This window comes from Colossoma macropomum, unplaced genomic scaffold (genome assembly GCF_904425465.1).
Source record: "Colossoma macropomum unplaced genomic scaffold, Colossoma_macropomum, whole genome shotgun sequence".
NCBI classification, from domain to species: Eukaryota; Metazoa; Chordata; class Actinopteri; order Characiformes; family Serrasalmidae; genus Colossoma; species Colossoma macropomum.
Window position 1 is genome coordinate 3,957,358 of NW_023494789.1, and position 24,723 is coordinate 3,982,080.

The 24,723-nt window shown below is 40.2% G+C and overlaps 1 protein-coding gene across 1 annotated transcript in view; it reads left to right on the forward strand.

Annotated features, from left to right (window-relative positions):
- Positions 1–24,336, forward strand: part of tgfbrap1 (transforming growth factor, beta receptor associated protein 1) — a 41,837-nt gene extending 17,501 nt beyond the window's left edge. The window contains exons 5-12 of the mRNA XM_036569816.1: positions 3,530–3,612; positions 6,087–6,428; positions 7,427–7,484; positions 7,702–7,845; positions 9,611–9,757; positions 10,168–10,327; positions 14,832–15,268; positions 19,022–24,336. Coding sequence (XP_036425709.1) covers positions 3,530–3,612; positions 6,087–6,428; positions 7,427–7,484; positions 7,702–7,845; positions 9,611–9,757; positions 10,168–10,327; positions 14,832–15,268; positions 19,022–19,216 — 1,566 coding nt within the window. The 3' untranslated portion in view covers positions 19,217–24,336. The remainder of the gene's footprint in view (positions 1–3,529; positions 3,613–6,086; positions 6,429–7,426; positions 7,485–7,701; positions 7,846–9,610; positions 9,758–10,167; positions 10,328–14,831; positions 15,269–19,021) is intronic.
- Positions 24,337–24,723: the final 387 nt, after the last annotated feature.

Here is a 24,723-nt window from a genome sequence, read left to right on the forward strand (position 1 = left end):
ATATTTCGAATTCTGTTCAAAAGCAAACAAAGATATAGCTGGAAAAATGGATTTCTTGAGAGGAACAAATCATTTAAAAAAAGAGAATGAACAAACATGGCGAGAGTCGAACATGTTAATATGCACGTGATTTCATTATTGCAAAGAGTGCTTCTAAGGAAACTCTTTTAGCCCGCACAGTGTCTCGTGCATGTGTTTTAAAAAAAAATAAATAAATAAAACAGCTGAGAAAGAGTTCAAAGCGCTTAAAATGAACTTCAACGCAGCTGAGCACCCATGTGTCAAACACAAGGCCCGCGGGCTTAATCAAGCCTGTGACCCAATCCTGTTCGGCCTGTGAAATCATCTTAATTTTCTATTCTTAGTAGCCCCTTTCACCCTGAGATGCACTACAGTCCCCAGCATGCACTGCAACATCTGCATTCTGACACCCTTCCCCCAAACGCAATCTATGGGCCAGCGGTTACACGAAAAGATGCCTGGTGTGTAGTTCAAGCAAACAGGCAGTTTTAAAAACAAACTACTTATTTTTATTTAGAATTTTCTTAATAAGTGTTCAGTGCCTATTTTGATTTGTAGTTTTGGCATATTTTGAATAAACAATGGCCCGCTGGGGTCATGGCGAAATGTTAAGTAAAAATGAAATAAAAAAAAAAAGCTGGCCCACAGATTTGCTGACTTTTTTTTTAATATGGCCCTTTTAGTGGCTGAGTTTGACACCCCTGGCTTAGCACATGAAAAACTATCCTTCACCAAGTTCGCCTTCCTGACTGGGTGTGTTGAAGATGTACGATAATATGTATGACAAGAATCAGGCACGGTGGAAGGCTGCTTAAATTACAGAGCTGACCTGAGGTGTGTTTTTATTTAATTTTTTTTCTTTATTTCTTTATTTTTTTGGCATCATTATTTGGTACTTCAAAAAAAAAAAGCTATTGCCACCTGTTTTTAGGAGTCAGTTGCTCCTTAAGCAAATTTTTTTTGTCTGGAGCCTTGATAATTACTATGTGAGCCTTATTAAAAGTTATTTCAGTCCTTGTTAATACCTTTGAGCAAATTTTCTATGTTGTATAGTAGCGTTGATCTAAATCTAAATGAATTTTGTTAAAAAGCTTTTTTTTTTGTGTGAAGAAATAGATTTTTTTTCTTTTTTATTTAGATTTTTTACAGATTTTTTTGTATTCATGTCTTCATTGTGATTCTTAGATGTAAAATAGTAAAAATACACTATCTGGCCAGAAGTGTGTGGACACCCCTCTTAATTCTTGAGCTGAAGTGTTTCAGCCAAACCCACTGCTAACAGATGTATAAAAATTAAGCACATAGCCATGCAGCTCCATAGGCAAAGATTAGCAGTAGAATCGGCCGTACTGAGGAGCTCAGTGACTTTAAACAAGGCACTGTCATAGGATGCCATCCTTGCCACAGGTCAGTTTGTAAAATTTCTGGACAGCTAGACCTGCCCTGTGCTATTATTGTGAAATGGATGTGTAACAACTTTTTTTTTTTTTTTTTGGATTTTTTACCCAATTATCTCCCCAATTTAGTTGTTTCCAATCCCACCTGCTAGTTAGGACTCCCCCAATCACACGATGCTATCAACGCTAGGAGGGTGAAGGCTAACACAGGCTTCCTCCGAGACCTGTGAAACCAGCCACCGCTTCTTTTCGAACTGCCGCTCACGCAACGTCACTGGACAGCCGAACGCGCTCGGAGGAAAGCACCAAACGCCAGATCTGTTACGTCAGCTAACAGACGCCTGCGCTGACTAGCATCGCGTTGGGTGATGGGTGGAGAAGTAGGGGCCATCCCACCCACCCAGAGAGAGCGAGGCCAATTGTGCTTTCTTGGACTCCCGGCTACGGACGGCTGTAGCATCACCAGGGATCGAACTCGCGATCTCCTGATCATAGATCCAACGCTTAGACGGTTGCGCCACTCGGGAGCTGTTTAACAACTTTAAGTATTGGTTGAGGGAGGACGCTGGGGGCAGGTGTGGAGACTGAGAGCTTTTTTTTTTTATTATTTATACACAACGCACAAAACACTCGGCTTTTCAGCCCACAGACAAAGTAAGACAAGACGCTTACTGGGACTTTTCAGTCCTTTCTTTCTTTCCTTTAGTTCTGCTCAGGTTAGGTCTCCTCGCCTCTGCTCTCGCACCTTCATAGGCCTCCTTCTCTCTCCGGGCTCTGCCACCTACTGAGGGAAGAGATGACTATAAGTAGGCTGACAGAAACAAAGCACAGGTCAATGTCATCAGTCTACGTAGCCCGCTGGTTCAGTCCGACCGGCTTCTCCATCCTGCATTCGACGCTCGGCCACGCCCCCTTCTCCATAGGCTGCATCTAGTAGAGCACACAAACTCAGAACAGGACTGCTGTGTGCATTACTCAGTACAGAGTTGCAGACTGCCTCTGGAAGCAACATCAGCACAAGAGCTGTGTTGGAAGCTTCATGAAATGGTTTTCCGTGACTGAGCAGCTGCACACAAGCCTAAGATCAATTGTGCAATTCCATGTGCAATTCCAGGCATCGGCTGGAGCAGCGTAAAGCACAACACCACTGGACACGGGAGTAGTGGAAACTTGTTCTCTGGAGAGATGAATCGAACTTCACTTTACGGCAGTCTTATGGACGAATGTGGATTTGGCGGATACTAGAAGTGTGCTACTTGGAATTCATAGTGTCAAGAGGAAAATTTTAGGATAATGGTCTTTTTTCAGGGTTTTGGGCTCAGCCCTTAAGTTCCACTGAGGAGTAGTGCTGATGCAACAACATACAGAGACGTTTTAGATGATTATATCGCTGCTGTCGGAAGAAAAGCTTGTATCTCCATTTTTGTTGTTTTTCAGTTTTTGACATAATTTGACAATACCTGTTGCCCTTTACATTGTGTGTAAATTACATAAAGAATGGACCTGAAAGAAATGACCCAAAACTACTTGGAAAAAAGTCTGGTTCCATTGACTTACATTAAAAGTAAAGTAGGTTTTTTCCTTCTCCTGTAAAGTTACCATTTTGGAGATACAAGGTTTTGTTCCGACAACAGCGATATGCTTCTAAATGTGTAGCAGCAGTTTTGTGGAAGGCCCTTTCCTGTTCTTGTTTGATGAGTTCAATGTTGGGTCCTGACTTAAACCTTCTGAACACAGGCTTTCTATTTCAACAGCAGCGTCTGACCTCACAAAGGCTCTTTTGACTGAATCCGCCCAAATTCCCACAGACACACTCCGAAATCTTGTGGAAAGCTTTCTCAGAAAAGCGGAGGCTGTTACATACGTAAAGTGGTGGTGGTCGGGGGTCCATATACTTTTGGTCATATATTGTAGAATCCTTTTGTGAATAGATTGTGATAGATGTTAAAACTTTTGACTGGTACTGTATAGTGCAGAACAGCAGTGTTATTGTTGGTGGAATTATTTGCATGGAGCACCTGTCACTACCTGTCACTACCTGTCACTACCTTCACTTGAGATCACAAAGTGCGCTTTGGCTGATGTTTGTTTTTTACTTTGCACCTTTCCAGATTTTGCACAAACGAATTCTCCAGCAAGCAGGATTCATCCAGTTTGGACAGCTTCAGTTTTCAGAAGCAAAAGAGCATTTTAGGTGAAGTACACCACTCTGTCCTGCAATTAACATCGTTAACCGCCTCTCAGGCCCAGATGTTCGAGAAGCTGATTGAATGGAGTTAATTAACGGCTCCTCTAATTGCTTCATCTCCCTCTGTGCACCTGACCCTAATGACTGTATGCTTAATGACAGGAGAGCAGAAAGTTGTCTGATAGCTGAATAAATGACTCATTTGATGTTTCTGTGATCCAGAATTCACCAGGACCTTTAGCGCGTGGGATGTCTAATGCTGCAGGCATGCCTAATGTAACAGAATCACAGGCGTCCAGTGCCACATTAATATTTAATGCTTTCCACTTAATGCAGAGGTAGAGATGGGAGCGATATGACTGACATAATTCGGCTCTCTTGCATTAGCAGTGCTGATTGTGTTTGTACAAATGACATTTAGACTTTAGTTAAATGCAGTTAAATGATAAGTTTTAGCTGCCCAACCATCCTTGTGCAGATGTACCTTGTTTCCATCCACTTGTACAATCAGGGTGTTAATATTAGGTGTACTGGATTGGGCTGGAGCAAATGACACATTTGTGAATTTTAGTTTTTGACAAACTTCTGACAAAATCATAAATATAAGTGGTAAACTTGGGCAAGATTCATGTTACCCAGAGCAGAATGTTCTCTCATACCCCATGTCTCAAACACAAGGCCCGTGGGTCAGATCAGGCCCGCCACACAATCCTTTTCGGCCTGCGCAAGAATTTAAATTTTCTATTAATATTAGCCTGTTTCCAGTGTGCTGCACTACAGTTCCCAGCATGCACTGCAACGTAATGTGTACCAACTCTCCTACCCCAAAAACAGTCTATGGGACACCTCAGTTCACGGAATTCAGTGCAATTCCTCACCAGTCATATCACCAAAATGCATTTCAGCTGCGGTTCAACATAAACACTTAACCTGAGCTCAGCAGCTCAGAAACTGAGCCCACGTATTAATGAACTTGCAGCAAAAAAAGAAAGCCAGGTGTCTAATTCAAGCAGATAGGTAGGTTTAAAAGACTGAGCTCTTGGGGACATTTACATTTTTAATATTTCAAGTAGTCATGTAATATTTCAAGGTCTACTAAAAGTGTCTGTGTTTCACTGTTGAAGTTTTTGCGTATTTTGAATAAACAATGGCCAGTTTGGGTTACAGCACAACACTAATTAAAAATGAAATAAAAACATAGGCGTTCTTGGGCCCACAGATTTGTTGAGATTTTTTAATATGGCCCTTTTACTGGTTGACTTTGACACCCCTGTCTTCAGGGGTGTCAAACTCAAGGCAATCAAAAGTTTGTAATCACCAATCAAAAGTTTTGAATCGCTGTTTTCAGTAATATAAACTCAGTTTGTTCTGTGTGTACAAAATGATTCTAATATGCTGGAACTTAATAGATTTTAACTAATTAGTAGGGGGTTTTGTGTCCAAAATGATGAACAGAGCTGTAGATGTTTCCATAATTACTGAGAAAGCTGTATAACATCCAGAATTAAGGTAAAATTAACATTCAGAAGGCCTTGACAAATCTAGAGGTAGAAAACTTATTACTATGAATAGATTATCATTTAGCTACTTGATGTCCCCCAAAAAATCTTTCAAAATCCTTCTAGTGAAGGGGTATTTAATTAAAATTCAATAAGGTCCAGTTAAAGAAAATTTCCTCAAGCAAAGGTCCGGAACATCATAATGTCTAACTAGCATCATGACTCAGTGCCATATATTGTAAACTGAAGTAGCCTAGTAGTTATATCAACATCTTATACAGTCAACAACTGAATGTCAAATAAAGTACAATTCATTAATATTTCAACAATATTTATTGTCAGTTTTCTCTTTTTAGATCACGCCATGTGAAATAACTTGCCTCTGGCTCACTTTCCTCTCCGACTGCTGTGTCTCGCCTCGTCCCTCCCCTGTGTGTGCATCACTCACTTGAGTCTCAGTGCTCATCGTAACGCACAGATCTGATTGGCTGAGTAGCATCACGTGTGATATTTACGACGCATGCGATTGGTCTGTGAGTTTTTCCGGGGCCGCTAAAGCGGCACTGTGAAGGCCAGAAAACTTACAGGGCCATTAAAATAGGACCACCCCGTCAAAATGAAATAATTCTCCATAGTTTATCGGTTATAGGTCCAGGTCCGCATAGGACAGCGCCTGGGTCCGGACCCGGACTGCGGTCTGCCTATTAGTGACCTCTGTTCTAGAGTTTAGCTTTTATTATATCAGTCTACACTGTATAAAAATGACCCTAGATATTATGTGATGAAGTGTTTCTAAACTTTTGAATATTTGTTTTATTAATGTGTTTATTCATCGTAGTATAAACATAAACTGGTTATCATTTGGTTATGTGACTTCGAGTCAGCAAGAGCTGCTGCCTGAAATTTATCAGACAAGAATTCAGTGCTGCTGCTTTAGACTGTGCAGTTTTCTCATGGTGTCCTCTGTACTGGTCTGCTCAGGAAGGGACAGCTGGACGTGCGAGAGCTGATCTCCCTGTACCCGCTGCTCCTGCCCGCCTCGTCCTCCTTCACAAGGTGCCACCCTCCGCTTCACGAATTCGCTGACCTCAACCACCTGGCACAGGGTGACCAGGAGAAGGTGCAGCGCTGCAAGCGCTTCCTCATCAGCTACCTGCATGAGGTGCGCAGTAGCGAGAGTGCCAATGGCTTCCGCGAGGACGTGGACACGGCGCTACTGAAGCTCTATGCTGAAATAGGCCATGAGAGCCTATTGGACCTGCTGGCATCTGACAACGCTTGCCTGCTGGCTGACAGTGCTCCTTGGCTGGAGAAACACAATAGGTCGGAATCACTATCATTATTAGTATTAACCTCTTATTGACCAGGGTATATTTAGTTTTTTTCCCATCTGAATTTACAGTAACTGCATGAAATAAATGTAATTTTTTATTTTATTTTATTTATTTATTTATTTTTGTAAAAGCTCCCCTCAAATTAACAGAAAATGTGTTTTATGATCACACATACTGCTATGTACTTACAATTTACTACTGAAAGCCAAAAATCTTAGACGCTCTTTGTATTTTTTTATAAAAATAATGTTTACAGAGCAGATCACTGAAGAGACGCCATCTGTTTATAGTTTATAGCCCAGATTTGTGGAAAAATGGGTCGACTTTCAGTAGAGAAAAATTGAGAGTTCAGCTTCTTTTATTATAAGGGTTTAAAATGACATCACCCATCTATTTGACTGGAAAGAAGACAGTTACAGCTCTCATATGACCCCCACCTTTTGAATGTAGCTTATGAAATATGAAAGTTATGAAGAATATGATGAAGTGCGTTTTGGAACCACTGGTGGTCTCAAGGAGTTGAAAAGGTTAAACATTGGTGAGCTTTTTTGTTTATTGGTAAAACTAATGGTCGACTACAGCTGTTTACTTTTGTTAATCTACAAGAATGCCTTGGTTCATCTAAATGCCCACCGAACACTCATTGGGGACAACTGGTGTACTCCCCTTTTAGATATTTTGGTGAAAAGTGAGGGGTCCTAGAGTTGAACCTTGTGGTTCCTCTCTTTACTGGAATTCAATATCAGTACACCTTCAGTCACATATTATTGTATCAGTTGAATTTGATGTTAAGACGAACTTAATGCTGTGCAGCACTCGTCCATGAGCCTCTGTCCTCATGCTCATTTCTGTTGAAGAATCTGCAGTTGCCATGGCAGCGCATAGATAAAGCCCTGATAAATGTCACTGACAGTAGCTCAGCCTCAGTGTGCACTAAGTGTGTATGTGTGGGAGTTGAAGGCTAATGGGTTTTCTCTTGCTTTTTAGGTACTTTGCACTCGGGCTGCTATATCACTACAATGGCCAGGATGCTTCTGCTCTACAGGTATGACCTGAACCTGTTTTCACAAAGAGGAAGAGTTGCTTAGAGTCAGTGTTCCTTTTTTTTTTTTATATATATGGATGCTGCTGATTCGAAAGTCAGCAATAAGTGCCTTCTAACCAGCACTTATAGTTCAGCAGTGGTTTGACCAGTTAATATGATCTGCATTTAGACATATTTCAGTGGGATATTTCAAAGGTGTTCCTCTGCACTTTTGTAGATGTGGGTTCGAGTTGTTAACGGCGACCTCCAGGACTCCACGCGTGCCGATCTCTTCGAGTATGTGGTGGACTTCCTCAGTTTCTGCTCTAACCTGGACCTAGTGTGGAAATATGCTGACTGGGCCCTACAGAAAGACCAAAAGGTGAATGCCTTTACGTTGCCACACATTACTGCAACACTTAGTATAAACATGCAGTTTAATGATTTACAGCTCTACTACGGTCACATTTTCTGGACTTTATTTAAATAAAAATGCTAATTACAAAGTACTAATTCTATCGTGTATTTACAGTTTTATTACTTTTTTTATTAAAGTGCATGTTTTGAGACAGAATTCAAATTCCATAGCAAAGTGTGTATTTGTGTTTGCACTTTGGTGTACAGTAGCTGCCAAATTTAAAATGGGAAAGCAAAGTTTTTGTGGGAAAAGGCACTTTCTAATGGAAATATCTGCACTGCACTGTATATGCACTGCGAACAGACAGTGTGTTTCAGCATACGTAGGAGAAAGATACCTCAAATATTTAATCATAGGCTGCCTTTAACACTAGAACAGACTGAGGAGCCTCTTAATTGATATGCCTGATGGCACCAACAAAAACAATAACAATAACCAATAACAATATGTAAGTGTAAACAAGATTCATGGTTAAAAAAAATATTATTTATAATATGTTACGCTTATACTTTTTATTTCTTATTTTAACATTATTATTGTATACAGGTATTGGTCTGGACTATATTACACTCTCTATTTTGTTTTTAACGACTTTAATGTAACCACAGCGTCCAAACAGTTGAAACCCACATTCATGTATTAGAAGGGAAGACGTTCTGTGTCTCGAAGCCTCGTGCTGCTGTAGACTTTTCTGAGACGAAACAACAAATTAGGACTGATATAGGGTAGACTGTGCATTAGACTGTGCATTTGGTTCTGACCCTAATCTGACACACCTGATCCAGTTAATGAAGGCCTTCAGGACATCTGAATACTAGAGCCTCTAGAGTGTCTCAGTGGGAGTAAAATCATCAGGATCGAGTTTTGGCACTCCTGCTCTATGACTTGCATGTTTTATATTTTAAATTAGTGTTTGTGTATAATTACGCTGTGTTTTGAACATTTTGAGCTGTTATTTCATAAATTTATAGTTTTTGTGTTCGCACAATGTCTCCCATTCTACCCACAGGCTACGCTCGAATTCTGGACAATATAAAGGGTGATTCAAAAAGATTCATCTGATCAAAATGATTTATTTCACTTGTAAATCATTACAGATCAATGCAGTAAACTGTAAATGGTTTAATTGAGCGTAAAGTTTATTGTGTAATTGTAGAAGGTCTCAGTATGAACCTCCTCCAGCTGTACAGACAACATCAACACCATAGTCAAATTCATTCCATACTGGATTGAGCATGTCGGGTGTCGCTGCACTCACGGCTCTTTCAGTGTGATTTCGGAGATCATCCAGTGTTGTGGAACCAACGCCGAACGCTCTGAGCTGTTGGAGCTTCACTGCCCACGAAAATCACACTGCACAGTTATGACGGATTCACTCTTATTGAAGTGGAGAACGCAGAACGCTTTCTGCTCAGACTGAAGGGAGCCATCTTCCGACTGACAGTCAGAAACTCTATGACCCCCTCTTTCAGTTGGATTGTGATAGGTTCCTATAGACCCCTCACAGCTGTAAAAATATGGCGCTTTGAAATCGGATTAATCTTCTTGAATCACCCTGTATTATTGGCACGACTTGATTAAGAACAGGTCTCACCCAGCCACATATGTAATTGAATTAATTCTGTTCTGCTAGGAAAGGCACAATCCCAGATCAGCTCCTCTACCACTGAATAAGTCTGATAGATCATAAGTTAACTGATGTACTATTCATACGTGCTTGTTTTTGTAGATTGGAGTCCAGATCTTCACTAAGAGACCGATCTCAAAAGAGACGACGGGGCAGCTGAATCCAGATGAGGTGATCAAGTACCTAGAAAAGCACCATCAGGCTCTAGTGCTCTACCTGGAACACCTGGTTCTAGAGAGGAGAGTGCAGGTGAGAACTACTCTCTCTCTAATGGTTGCCTCATCTCTAATCAGGGCATGTAGTGTATATGGAGTATATGTATAAACTGCAACACAGTCAGTTGTCTGTTTAGTTTTGGTTTTGCTTTGTTTGCTGATGGAGCAAAGCTAAGGTCCAGCCTTAAACACAGTTATATAAAGTAGTTAAAACATAAAACAATTGAATTAAACCTCAAGGTTTAAAATTTATAGTGAGCATATTGTCTCTCCTGTGAATTATTTTGCAAAATTAGACATTTGTAATGCCGTTTGCATATTTTCTCCAAAAATAAATTTCTTGGGTTGTGAATTGAATAGAAAAGAACTGTTTTTTTTTTCAGTCATTGTTGACTCGTTCTTGTTTTTGTCCATTTTCTGTGTGCTGTGTGTGCTTATGTGCAGAAAGAGAAATACCACACACACCTGGCCGTGCTGTATGCAGACCGCGTGTTGGGTCTCCTCTCGCGACCCTCAGCCACAGAGGAGCAGCTGTCCTCTGCCCGTGAGAAACTGCAGCGATTGCTGAGAGAGTCCAACCTATACAGGGTGCAGCTGCTGCTTGGTGAGTTTGCCATCTACCTCTAAGCCACGCTCTCCAACCCGCAACACAGCCATCTGCACATTTCAGATATGTTCTCAGATACACGTCTAGTGTTTGTGTCTGTCAGAGGAGCTGAGTCACTGATCGCTGTGTAATAGATTTTCCCAGAATGACAGGGCAGAGGCAGGAGAAGGGTGAGAACGCAGCAGGTGGCCCCATTGATGCTGGCTTTGTTCACAAAGCTGTTCACTGTTCACAAAGCTAGTTTGATGTTTTTATAGAAGAGTCATGATACTATGTAAATGTCACACATCCTGAGGTTTGTACTGTAGAGCTGAAGCGACGGTAATGCGATGTCCAAGCTAGGCCAGTGCGATAATTAAAAATAACTATCTCTTATTTATTATTCAATTAATTATCACTTAATTATCACAATATTTTCTAGTAAAAAAAGAAATGGGTTTGGGGGCATGGGGGCGTCCACGGTCGATCGGATGATTGACAGCAGCAGAAATTCAAAAAGATTGTCTGGACTACATTTTTCCCCACCCATGTTCTGTGGAGACCCACCCCTACTCTGCCTCTTATAAGATTGACTCTGACTCCCCAATAATCTTACTCTAATCCTCTCCTAACCAAGGCAATGAGAACAAGCCAATCAGAGGCAGAGTAGGGCGTGTCTTCACTGAATGCCGGCGGGAAAGGCCTCAGTATGTACCTCTTTGTTCTCATGAGCTGAGGAGTCATGAGGTCAATTGTGCTTATTCTACTAACTCTGGCAGACCAAAATGATTATTAATTTTAATAGCATTGTGACTTTTATTAATTGATTATTTGGGAAAAGAAAACCTGTAAATAGTAGTCTGTCTGACTGTTTTATATTGTACAAAATGTTTCATTCAACTCTTTATAATACAAGGGTTATTCCTTATGTTTGCATGTTCTTTATATTCTTTCAAGCTTAAGTCAACAGGACTTTTATCACAGGCATAACAGATCTTCTGTTCCTCCCCTCACAATTGGATTTTACTCATTGTAATCTTTGTGTGCTGTTCCTTTACATAGGAACAAATAAAGGAACGGCACACAAAGCTTACATAGCAGCCCAAGTAGGATTCTGCAAGAACTTTGCATTGCTTTTCATATGATTTCTCCTTTAGTGATATAAACAAAGATTAAATTAAATAGTTTGTGCGGTCGGTAACCTTTCTTTAATCAAATCTGATTTTACGGAGCGCAAGAAAACAGACACGCAGTGTCCTAAAGCATGTTCGCCACATGTGGTGCCTCCCCCGAAACATCCGTCCATTTTCCAAAGCTCTGTTTTCAGTGACTTAAAATGCGTTTCCATGTGGGCGTTTTCATGTGGGTGGGAGGCAAAAGGGCAAGTCCATGTACATTAGTGCATGAGCGATCCTGATTACTGATAATGTAGCCATGAATTAGTTTAGATGAAAAATGGCTCATCACTTCAGTCAGCAGTGTTTATTTTATTTGCTAATCTAAAACAGCTGAAAAGCAAAATACGTGCCATATTTAACTCTTTACAGCTGTTGTGCCACAGCCTTTACCAAAATAAAGATGCTTTCTCTAGTTGTTTACCTATGAGAGTCGTACTGTCATGCCAGGTAAGCTTGGTTTTACACATCTTACAGGAAACCCAATTTTAAAGTGAAGTGTTCCCATGTTTTTCACTTTTTGGGTCATCCACAACCGTGTACTGTCGTGTCCATCATTTTTTCCCCACTTTCATTCAAGTGATGTAAATGGGAAGCGCAAATGTCATCAAGTCAACTAGTTGATAAGATTGTTGCCAGCATATATAATATATATATTATTATTATTATTAAAGATGCATCAATACAACTTTATTTTAGACTGAATGCATATACATGTTTTTGGTGCTTGCTGATGCTGATACAGATACCATAATGAGTAACATAATAAGAATTAGTAGTTGTTGGGGTAAATGAGTTCAGTTTACCTCAATAGTTAAATAGTTAAAATCTAGACGATTTTAAATGAAGTGCTTAGCTAGCTACATTATGCTAGTTACCTTGGATCCAGTAGCGCTTCAGTGGAGAAGAGTGCAGAAAAGCACTTCGGTACAGCTGTATGTAAAGTATGTTTTATAGTTTTTTGTCACGACCGAGAGCTGTTTCTTCTGTCCCAGAGTCTAGACATATATGAGTATCTCTATGTTCTGTGTTATTGCCCTAATAACTATCTGTAGTCTAACTTCTTTAAAAAGAATTAAAGGAATAAAACAATATTAACAAAAAGTAAGAAAGGATACAAAGGAATAAAAAAAGACTTCAGCCGCTGAGCTCTTGTGGAAGGAAGGTAAAGGCCCTTTATTGAGCTTTAAGTGGCAAGATGGTTCCCGGACAACCACAATGCAAAGATCATCTCGAGGCATCCCTTTTTTATATCCTTTTGGGCTGATAAAGTAATCACCCCATCCCGTTTTACACAATTCCATATCATCTTAGTCCCCATTGTATCCAAACCCTTTTTGGCTCCCCTTAAAACCAAACACACGTCATTTTTTTAAAAAACCATTCTGACCTGGTTGTACCAGGCTGTTTCATCCTCTCAAGGTCATCTTACACAGCTCCTTCACCCAAGTTCAGGAGTTTACTTCAGCTATAATTTGTACTGTCATCTAACAGAATTCCCCTTTAATTAGTTTGTACTTCAGCTATAGTTTATGCTGTCATCCAACAATTCCCTTCCTTTCAGCTTGTGTGTTTGAATAGACCATCGACAGCTCTGTCTATGGATAATCTCCAATAAAGCTGTGCACCCGAGTAGTTCAGCCAACACGATGAAAAACTGCTACAGAAGCTTTGCTAACTTGTGCAACACTATACAGTGAACCTAAACCAGGCGGTGATGTACATGGATAGGACAAAGCAGTCTATCCTCTAGAGTCCGTGTGTCAAACACAAGGCAGGCCCGCGACGCAATCCTATCTGGCACGCAAAAGTATTTTCTAAAGTAATTTTCTGTTAATATTGATACGGTTTCACAGTGCACTGCACTGTGATTCCCAGAATGCATTGCAGCTTAATGTGCGCCCGACTCTTCTACCCCAAAAACGATCTATGGGACAATGGTTACACCTCAATTCTAAACAATTGAAGTATTCATGTAATATTTCAAGGTCTATTATAAGTGTCTGTATTTTACTGCTGACGTTTTTGTGTATTTTAAATAAACAATGGCCAGTTCGGGTTACAGCACAACATTGATTAAAAATGAAATAAAAACTTTCTTTTTTCTCTCACCCACAGAGTTGTTGAGATTTTTTAATATGACCCCTTTGGTGGTTGAGTTTGACACCCAGCTCTACATTCTATTATACAAAGACAATTAACTTATTCTCCAGGGTATATTTTGTTTTTTCCATCTGAATTTAAGTGATCAAACCATAAGGCAAATTATTCAGTAACTGCATGAAATAAATGTGCATTTTTGTTTTATTTATTTATTTTTTTTGTAAAAGTTCCCCTCAAATTAACAGAACATGTGTTTTATGATCACACATATTGCTATATGCTTACAATTTACTGCTGAAAGTCAAAAATCTTAGACGCTCTTTGTATTATTTTATAAAAATAATTTTTACAGAGCAGATCACTGAAGAGACGCCATCTGTTTATAGTTTATAGCCCAGATTTGTGAAAAATGGGTCGACATTCAGTAGGAAAAAAATTGTGAATTCAGCTTCTTTTATTATAAGGGTTTAAAATGACATCACCCATCTATTTGACTGGAAAGAAGACAGTTACAGCTCTCATACGACCCCCACCTTTTGAATGTAGCTTATGAAATATGAATGTTATGAAGAATATGATGAAGTGCGTTTTGGAACCACTGGTGGTCTCAAGGAGTTGAAGAGGTTAAAAAAATATATAAACATTTATACCTTTTAGTTCAGTTCAGTCAAACTTAGTAAGGTTGGCATTTGCACACTTTAGTACATCAAATGTCGGTGCTGCTTTTTTGCCTCCGTTTGTTAGTCTGCATTTGTTCACCTGTGTAGAGGAAGTGGTTGTGATTGTGTACAGGATAAGTAGTACAGTGTATGTCTGACGGGAATATGCCAAGGTGAAATGTTGTAAAGTGACGACTTTGCGTCTGACTTTGCTGTGCAAGCAGACCCTCATTCACTGCCAGCTTGAGTCTTTTGTTTGTTAGCGTGTCAGCATACACTAGGTTTACATCACATGATGTCAAATGGTAATGGATGTTGGTATTGGTGCATCGCAAATGAGCACAATATTGGGTGGATTCTTGATACTGGTGTTGTTGTTATTGTTATTATTATTATTATTATTATCTACATTCTCAATAACATCGATTTGTTGTTCCAGCCTTAGTTAAATTAGACTTGGACCAGCAGATGCTCAAATTGAATGACTCAGATTGGTGTTAGACTAAACTTGATCTTCAGAGCATCCCTAGAGAAAATCACAAGGGTCTGCTTGTGGTTGCACAGCTAATTGTGTATGTTCTGCAGGTAAACTCCAGGACTCGGAGGTGCTGTTAACGGAGAGAGCGACGCTGCACGGCAAGCTGGAGGAGCACGACAAGGCTCTGCACATTTTGGTGCACCAGCTGAAAAATTCCACAGCCGCAGAGGACTACTGCACCTGGGCCTCAGAAGACCATGACCCAGCCCACCGCCAGAAGCTTTTCCACCAGCTTCTGAGCGTATATTTGGACCCAGATGTGCCGGGCGGGGCACAGACCATGGAGGCCGTAGACTTGCTCAACCGCCACGCTGACGTTTTTGATGCCGTGCAGGTTTTGGAACTCCTCCCGGAGGCGTGGTCTCTAACGTTGCTCCGTCCTTTCCTGTGCGGGGCACTGAGGGCCAATATACATGCCCGCCGCACTTCCCAGGTTGCACTGGGGCTGGCCCGAGCTGAGAACCTGCAGCTACAACATGACAGGGTAAGTTTGCTGGAGTGGCCTAGTGTGTTCACCAGGGCTGGATACTGGCAGAAATTTTATGACTACCAGCTTCAAAATTATCGCCACTCTTAGGTGATGAGTAAGAAAAGTCATTGAAATGTCTTTGCAGTTAAAGGTGCATGAGTCAGATTGAAGACAGCATCTCGATTAAGCATCAGAGAGGGCTACAGTACTGCTCTCTCTCCAGCATAGGATTGATTCATTGTACTTGGTTAATCTTGATGACATGCCATTACATTTCACTTATATCAATGTAATGTAATTAATTCACTCATAATGCTATGAGAGGTCCTGCAAATACTTCTTTGTATAGCACCAGCATTTGGCAAGAGCTGGTTTCAAACTGCTGCGTCTTTTTTGTGTGTGTGTGTGGAGGGGGGGGTGGTGGTGGTGTAGCACAGCTTGTGCTACCCTGGCCTCAAGGAGGACGCCGGAGGCAGGATTCAGGGTTGCAGCAGCCATTAAACTTTATTATCTATGCCAAACAACGAAAAACACCCAAACAAAACCAAAGATACACTGGCCACTTTTCAGTGGCTTCTAGCTAGACTTTTTTTTTCAGTCCTTTCCACACTGGAGCTTTTCAGCTCTATACTTCTCAGTCTCTTGGTGCAGCTGCTCGTCCCTCATACACTCCCCGTCACCGCCACTGCTCGGCTGCCCGGCCGCCCAGGTCGAATGTAAGGCAAAGTAAAAGTGGCCTCACTGCGGGACCGGAGGCGGCGCCCAGGAGGCAGGGCTCGGGACTCGCATGCCATCCCCCACTCGTGGTGTTCCTCTCCCCGCTGTCCTCGCCAGGCTTCGTCCCCACTCAGAGTTCAGGCCCTGACTTCCTGCCGGCTCTTGTGACCGTCATCAGGGCCCGGGGGACAGGCACATGCCATAGGGGGATTGCAGGGTTACAAGTTTGTAAACAATTGTTGTTTGTTTTAAGAGCGTCTTTGCTGTTGTGTGTGTGTTATTTATTTATTTATTTATTATTTTATTTATTTTTTAATTTTAATGAGCTGCAAGTTTTCTTAGTGAACCGTCACTAGCAGGCAAATAACCTCTCTATTAAAGCATTTAAAGCGTAATGGAAAGTTTGAATAAGAAGCCAACTTCAGCCTTATGTATTTGCCATTATTACCTGTGTTTTGGAAATCGATGCAGCTGACTAGAGGGGTTATCCAAATTTGTTAATCCAAAGCGTCTTTTAAAATAACAAACAGGACGTCAGTGGAAACACAGAGAAGCCCTCCACTCTGTCCTGCAGTTTTCCAAATAGGGTTTCTCAGGCACATAGTATACATGCTTAAATGCAATTTCTGAAACAATTAATTTTCTTTATCATGTTCTACATATTTTCCAGGTTATTTATACTAGTAATGAAAAAAATTAATTGACTGATGCACCTTTTTAATTAGCTCAATCTCACCCTGAAAATATGAGAAAAATTGAATCTTTAATTTAAAGACCCTCTCCAGGCATTGATGAAACACCTAAAAGTCTCTGTTCATCAAAATTACATGCTTTCCAAGAAAAAAAATCCCCTAATGCCCTAAAAATTGCTGAGATGTAATTCTGCACCTTTGCCTTCATTCAGTGTGCGCGGATCTATACATATGCAAGTAGAAGTTTGCCTTCAGGGCTTTCTCCATGTTCCATATGTAATCAAATTAGCTAACCTTATCTTGCTAACACTATACTAGGAGCTTATAAAGTGTCCTGTCAGCATTTGATGTGAATTATCATGTACCCTGTAAGGCTGACGTTGTCTACCATTGTCTAGCTCATTGCAGATTTGTTACGAGGCTGAAATCCTTTTCTTATCCATCAGCTTCTTGTTCAAATTTCTCGGTCCGCCTCAAATGGTGCAGCAGTTACATTCTGGTGCCTCATGCCTTCTTGTTTGAATTGTACTATAACTCCTGAACCATTTAAGGTGGAAGGGGAAAATTTGAACAAGAAGCTCCGTAATAAGAAGCTGAATTCAGCTTTGTAGATGTTTTGTCAACGGAAAAAACACAAGAAAAACAAACTTACCGTTTGGCTCATACTTGCTGTGCACCCAGGATAACTGGATGGAAGAGTGTCCAGCTTCAGTGTATGTTTTGTGGCAAACCCCATCTGTTTTTGAGTAAAATTCACAAAACAGTCCTCTGGAAAACGGCTACTGCAAACCTAAATTTTTCTCTGGAAGTTTGGCCAGTTTTTCCAAACAAACTGAACCCGTTCTCTGATTTTCAGATCCTTTGGTAAAAGGGGAGGCTCACATTTTCTCCTTTAACTTTGCAGCCAAAAACAACACGTCTCTGCCAGCGTTTTGAAAAGCAAAACTTAGCGTGTAAAATACGACATGTAGGTAGCTATACCTGACCTTGATTTACCTCATTACACTTTGTTATGCCAATGATACGGAAAGCATCACCCTGCCAGTGGCTGGGATTCTTTCCTTAGCTTTGTGACATATGAAATTCTGGCTGTCTGAATCCACCAGTTTCAAAGCAGAAATACTCAGCCATTGTGTTGACTGCTTATTTTGTTCATGTATTTTAGCCAGTGGTGGAGAGTAACTAAGTAAATGTAATTCATTACTGTACTTAAGTAGTTTTTTTGCGTATCTGTACTTTACTGAAGTTTTTCCATTTTGGGCCACTTTTTACTTTCACTCCACTACATTTCAAGTCAAATATCTCACTTTTACTCCACTACATTATGAGAAATCTGTCGCTCCTTTTGGTTTATGTGTGCATAAAAACATAACATGTCAAAACGAAAGAAGCGCAAAGTAAGACCAATCAGGGCACAGCGGTCACTTTGTTTAGAGCTTGTTTTGACCTGTTGGATGTAGCTGCTCAGTGCAGCACACGGTTCAATGTCATTGTAGCAGCGTAAAATTTTGGGAGCACCTATTCCAACATAAATGATGGAACTTAAATGTGTAAATAGACCACAATATAGAAATATGTACACACATGCAGTTGTGACTGACGTGTTTTTTTTCTGAATTTATACAAACACTTTCATTTTATAGTAAATTAGTTTTGGCTAGTTTATGTTTATGAACAGAGACCTACAGATGCAGTTTAGTGAAGGAAAACTCATTTGTGAATCTGAGTTTAAAGTTTTTATTAAACATAAACTTGTAAATAAATCTTAAACTGAAACTTTGCTTGTTTGCAAAAGGTTATTTCAGAGCCACTCAGTTCTACCTGATGGAAACTGTTTACCTTCAGTGTTTTGTGTTTATGATAATTTTAATAAACATCAGCGTCACTAATTAATGACATTCTATTAAAAGACTGGTTTACCAAGAGAGACACTGGAGTATTTTCACCTAAAATGAGTTAATGAAGTTAATGAGTCTTGTTACAAAAATGATAATAGGACATTAGAGTCATAATTAATCTTTCAGTACTTTTACTTTCAATACTTAAGTACACTTAAAGGCAAATACTTCTGTACTTTTACTCAAGTGGAGGTCTAAAGGGAGGAACTTCTACTTTTACTGGAGTAATATTTACTTTGGGTATCTCTACTTTAACTCAAGTACATGATTTGTGTACTTCATCCACCACTGATTCTAGCATAAAAAAGAAACCACCTTGACATTATAACAAATTTAAAAACTTGAATTTCACTGGACGAGGTCTTTAAGTAAACCACAGTTGCACAGAACTGATCTCTGATCTGACTAACCTCTGACTAGAATTCCTGCTGCTGACTATTTTTTCTTGTCTGCACTCCCAGCTAAAGTATCGGGGCGGCCCAGTCTTTGTGTCGGAAAAGAGGGGATGCCAGCTGTGCCACAACACTTTCAGGGAGCCTGACTGTGTTTGCCTGCCGGGCGGCACACCCGTCCACACTCTCTGTGCTGCTCGGAGGCTACAGGACTCGCCCACAAAGCGCCGGCTAGACCACGCCCACACCAGCAACCACACATGAACCTAGCAGGACATGGGCATCAGTGCAGGGTCATCTATTGCTGATCCCAGGCGTGGACGGCTGAGAGCATATGGGTGAAGACGGATGGACGAAGACAGGCAGAGGGACGAGTGCACAGATAACTTATCTTGAGTAAGAGTACACAGCCCAGGACCCGTGCAACACAGACCACTTTACAGGTGGATGTGTATCTCTGTAAGAGGAGGAGAGAGTGAGTTAATGTGTGGGAGAGTGTATGAGATGGTGTTTGTTTGCGTCCCCCCGTGTGTGTTCACAACACTGATTGTGTTTAACTGGTTAATGTAACAATATAACCATCGTATCTGATGTAACCACATAAGCATCAGTTGTTGGCTTGGACACTGTCAAACAGGGCTGCACGATATGGACGTGAAATATGATGTTCAGTAAAAGCTGTTGGATATCACAGCAATAATTTGTGATAAAATCAGTGGCAGAGACAGATTTCTTTTCTTACAAACCTACACTGTAAAAAGTGGCTCATCAGATCTACGTAAAAAAATACTTCATATGGTAACAAATAAATTAACCAGGTTTATTCAGCTTAAAAAACTACGCTGATTGAAATAATCGTTAATTCAAAGTATTTATTTAGGTTGAATAAAACTAGTTAATTTACTTGTTGCCACATGAAGTAATTTTTTAGGTAGATCTGATGAGCAACTTTTTACAGTGTAACTAAACCTCTCCTATAAGCAAATATCAAAATGCATAATTATAAAAGCACCATTCACTATTAGGCAAAATAAATACTGATAGCTTCTTGCATCAGAACTGCAAGCACAATTTTTCTGCACTGTAAGGCTGAAAAACAGCTTTCCCTGAACAGCTTTCACTGTACATTTTTTTTTTATTTTATATATATGCCTAAAGAAAAGGAATAAACATATATTTCTTAAAAAGCTCCTTATGGTGATGCAGGTTTGTTGTGACAGTAGCCATTACTGCTTCACATGTTTTACACACAAACCCTGCAACTATCAGTGTGTCCCAATTCAGGGCTGAATCCTTAGACCGCTTAGACCCGTGAAGGCTGAAGACGGTCTGCTCTACGGCTGATTTCCTGTTTGTGTCACAGCACCACTGTTCCTGCCCTTACTGGTGCGGCACTAAACGCCACTCTTGTTAAGTTCTTTTAAAGTTTTTTAAAGATGGAGCCAGAAACTTTTATTTTAGTTGTTTAGTTTTTCATTTGTTAGAGCTGGAGATGCTTCACTGTTTTTTTCTTTTTTTGGTACACATTTGTTTCGTCAGCTATTCGCCTCAGTTTAAACCCAATACTAATATTTAAAAGTGAACTCTTTAGCTGCCGTTCGCTTCTCTGTCAATTCTCGAATCCTTGCTGGCACTCAATGAACCTCAGGTTATGTTGGCTGGCGAAGGATGCACCCGTTGGATCCTTCGTTGCTGTGGAACAGGAGGACACATTTCTCAGCCACATATGAAGGAGGCTTTGAAATGGGACAGCCTAGCCGCGCCGCTGTGGCACAGTTGCCCTTCAAATGCAGCCTCTGAATTGGGACACACTGTAAGAGTAGCTTTTTTACAGGCTAGTAGTTGAGGATGGAGTAGTTTTTGAGCTGTGCGCATGTCAAACTGGCCAAAGTGCTGCGGAGATCAGCGTTTACCCTCATCTAACTCTCTAAACTCAGTTCATGAAGGCCTTGCTAATTAGCTGATGGGCTGAATCAGGTGTGTTTAATGAGACAGCGTGCTGAAGTCTGCAGTGTTTTGGCCTGTTAGGACTGGAGCCTGACACAGTCATGTGATGTGATGGAATGTAAAGGGATGTAATTGGCTCATTACCTAAATTGTTAAGTTAATTGCTCTCTGTGCTGGAGTGTTCAAGTCCAGCACAAAAGGCTGTAATGCTACGTTCCATCAGTCTAATTACGTCACTCTGGTGCCAGTAATTTCATCACAGCCCTTATCAATGTGTTTATTGTGGAAACTTCTATTGCAATACGATAATAATATGGCTTATCGTGCAGCCCTGCTGTTAAAGTACTTGACTTAGTACAATACCATGTCATGCCAGTTCATTGCACTTCAGTGGTTGGTGTCTCAAATGGTTTCATACAAGCAAAAGCAATTCTTTTACTCAAAAGGGTCTGTATATGCTGTAAGCAAAGTGCTTTGCTGTAAGGTTTTCGTTCATGTAACACCAAAGTTGCTCTTCGTCTTTGCGTCCATAGGGAAACCGGCATGTATTTGAGTAATACAGATTGTTCAGGCACCGTATTTCTGTATAAACAGAAACTGCTTTCTTGTACATCTATACAACATTTAATTACGGAAGTAATCTGAAATTTGGATAAAAGGGAATTGGAGAAAATGTTCTCATCTCAAGAACAATGACTGATTTGAACCACAGATATATGATAAGCAAGAAAGATTTTTAAACATCCTTAAAGATCCTCTAAACTCTCCTGCCCGTTGGACAGTAAATGGAAGACTGGCAGTGATTTAATTCTGCTTTTCTAACAGTCACAGGGCCATTGTTGTCATGAAAGTGGCTGGACTGAAGACGCGCTGTCCGAAAGCTTCTGTTGCCCGTTTAGCATTGACGCCTGGTTGGTTTCCCCTCATGCATGTGGTCGAGTCGGGGTTTCCTTGTGTCTTATGAATGCTAAGCTGTGACTAATTCTGATCAAAAACGATGAAGAATATTATTTTTCTTACTGGAGCATTGTGATTTTTAGGAGTAGCAAAGGTCTTGGCGAGATAACGACGTGCCACCTGATACTTGAACACGTTTTCGGAAATTATCGCATATGCGTGTAGCTTATGGAAGGCATGAAGCAGCGTGAGAGTCCCAGGATGGAGCTGCTGGAGAAGGTTCTCGCTATCAAATCTCAAGCACAGAATAAACACTGCCTACAGGTTTAATACTAAACTGACCTGAGAGGGTCCAGGAAATGGTGGAGATGTCCACCAGCTAAGAAAAAGACAAGGCTTACAAACTGTTCCAGAACCAGCTCTACACCAGAAGAGAAGAGCCTGGTTGAGAATATTTTATTGGATGTAGTCATCTGCAGATTTTATTATACAAAAAATGAAGTAAACTGTCATGCATAAAATGGACAAAAATAGTATGTGCACAGCAACAAAAGGGACAATTAAAATCAAACCTTCAGATCTGTTATTTTGTATTCCAGCTTATGTGCACTGTGAGGATTTTGTTTATTTGTGAAATCTAGTGCCTGGGGTCTTTCTCACGAAGCAGCGCTTCCAGCTTTGCCAGCTACTTTTTAAGCTCAGCTCGATCTCACTCAGAATTTTCTGTGACGGTTTATTACTTTTACTTTTGTTTTTTTAATGGGATGAATCGCTTGTGGCACACCTAACCTCCAGGCCAAGCCAAGTTCAGGATTACGGATAACAAAACAGCTCTTGGACCAATCAGGGACAGCCTTCTGACGGAGACGGACCCCTCCTCTCCATTTTGGTCACTTTTTTTCTTTTTCCTCTGTGGTTTTCTGGCATTAATCACATGGAAAATTGAAAATATAAATCATACAACATAGATAAGAATATCTCTGCTGTCGGAACAAAACCTTGTATCTCCAAAATGGTAACCTATTCTATTTTTAATGTAAGTCAATGGAACCTTTCAAATGGACTTTTTTCCAAGTCATTTTGGGCCGTTTCTTTCGGTCCATTCATCGTGAAATTTACACACATCGTAAAGGGCAACAGACATTTTCAAATTAAATCAAAAACTGAAAAATGACAAAAAATGAGATACAAGGTTTTGTTCCGCCAGCAGCGATATAACAAATTATGACTCCAATAAGCACCAATGCTGTGGCTGAATTGTGTTTAAGTGCTTTTCTTTCTGCAGATTTACATACAGTGTTCAAAAATAGTTTTGGGACACTTCTATCATTTGTTTTATTAGAATTGTTAAATTTGTTAATGCATTGTGGAAAGTGTGGAAATTCAGCCCCCCATTTTACTTCAAAGCAAATGTTGGGACACTAATCCAAATGCACACGATTCAAACCAGAGATCTCCAACAGATCATCCAACACACCTGACTCTACGTATCATGCTCAATTAATGTCACATCTCTTGGTAATAAAATGTCGGTTACAGATGCACTGAAAATTGTAAAATTAAGAGAGAAAAATGTACTGAAGACATGAAGATTCACTACGTGTTCAAAAGCTTTCCAGGCTCTAACCATCCGAAAGAGAACGTCTCACAAGCCTGGTTGAGCATGAGTTGTGCAAACTCTGCACTTCATGCCTAGAAGACTTTTACCCGTCAACCAAATAAAGAGCTATGCAGCAAAATACTAACCTAAGTACAATACTAAACACTGACCTACATAAAGGAAAGAGACACTAATGCTTCAGTACTTCTTCTTGCCTTATTAATTATCGGGATCCTTTAAGTTTCAGTCAGAAAACGTGACTGGTTATAACTTTTGTGATGGATATGAATTAATAAATGATACGTTTATCTTCGAAAGTAGTACATAAACAATACATACATTGTTTTCAGAGTGTCCCAACACTACTTTTGAGCACTATATATATCTGCCTTGACTTTATATTTCACATGATGGGCTGTTCTCCATAAATGTCACTCTTTTATGTAAAGTTGCACAAAAGGATTAATCATAGTTTGAGTATTTAAACCTAGGATAACAGTTGAAAGTGCTTCGTGAGACAGACCCCTCGTTTCTCCAAAGCAGTGTTATGATCACTTCAGGTGTTGGAGTGAACGTCAATAGACATCTAGCTTCACCTCTTATGGCGATCGTCATGTCCGTGATGTTTTTGATTAACCAGGCCCTGAATGTTTCGTCTGGACTTACCAAGCAGCTTTTATCCCGGTCATACATGTAACCGAATCTCCACTTGGCTCGCCCCGACTACCTAAAGACAACGTCCAACTACAGCCCTCTGCCCACTACTACCGCAGATGGAGTTCTTGGTCCTTCTGTCCACTCAAGTATTTTATAAGTGCATATATACCTGTGTGTACATACTGTATTTATAAATGTTTGTTGCTTTGTAAATCAATGCCTGTGTAGGTGGAATGTACAAAATGTAAAGACGTCCATTTTAATAAACATGACTATGCTTACATTGCTGGGGTTCTTGTGAATTTCTGTGCAACTCGATGATGAGTCTTGATCTGAAGCATCATACAGTGTCCATTTGCAGTGTTTGAGCGTTTCAGTTGTACAGTTGTGGTTGGTTGAAGGGGAATTCCACCAAAATGTTTTGTGTAATTCAGTGGTTCAGATGTAAACATTCAAAGGAGTTTGATATGAAATGCACTGCTTTGGAGAACTAAATACATGCAGGGAGTTAAAAGGCAAAATAGTCCCCAAAGAAAATAATTTATTTGTGTACTTATTCATTTATAGATTTACCACTTTATTTTTCTACCATCATCAACATTACATATAAAGACCCAGACACTGGGTGATTTAGAATAGTGAATAAAATGGCCATATTTGCATTGTAGAC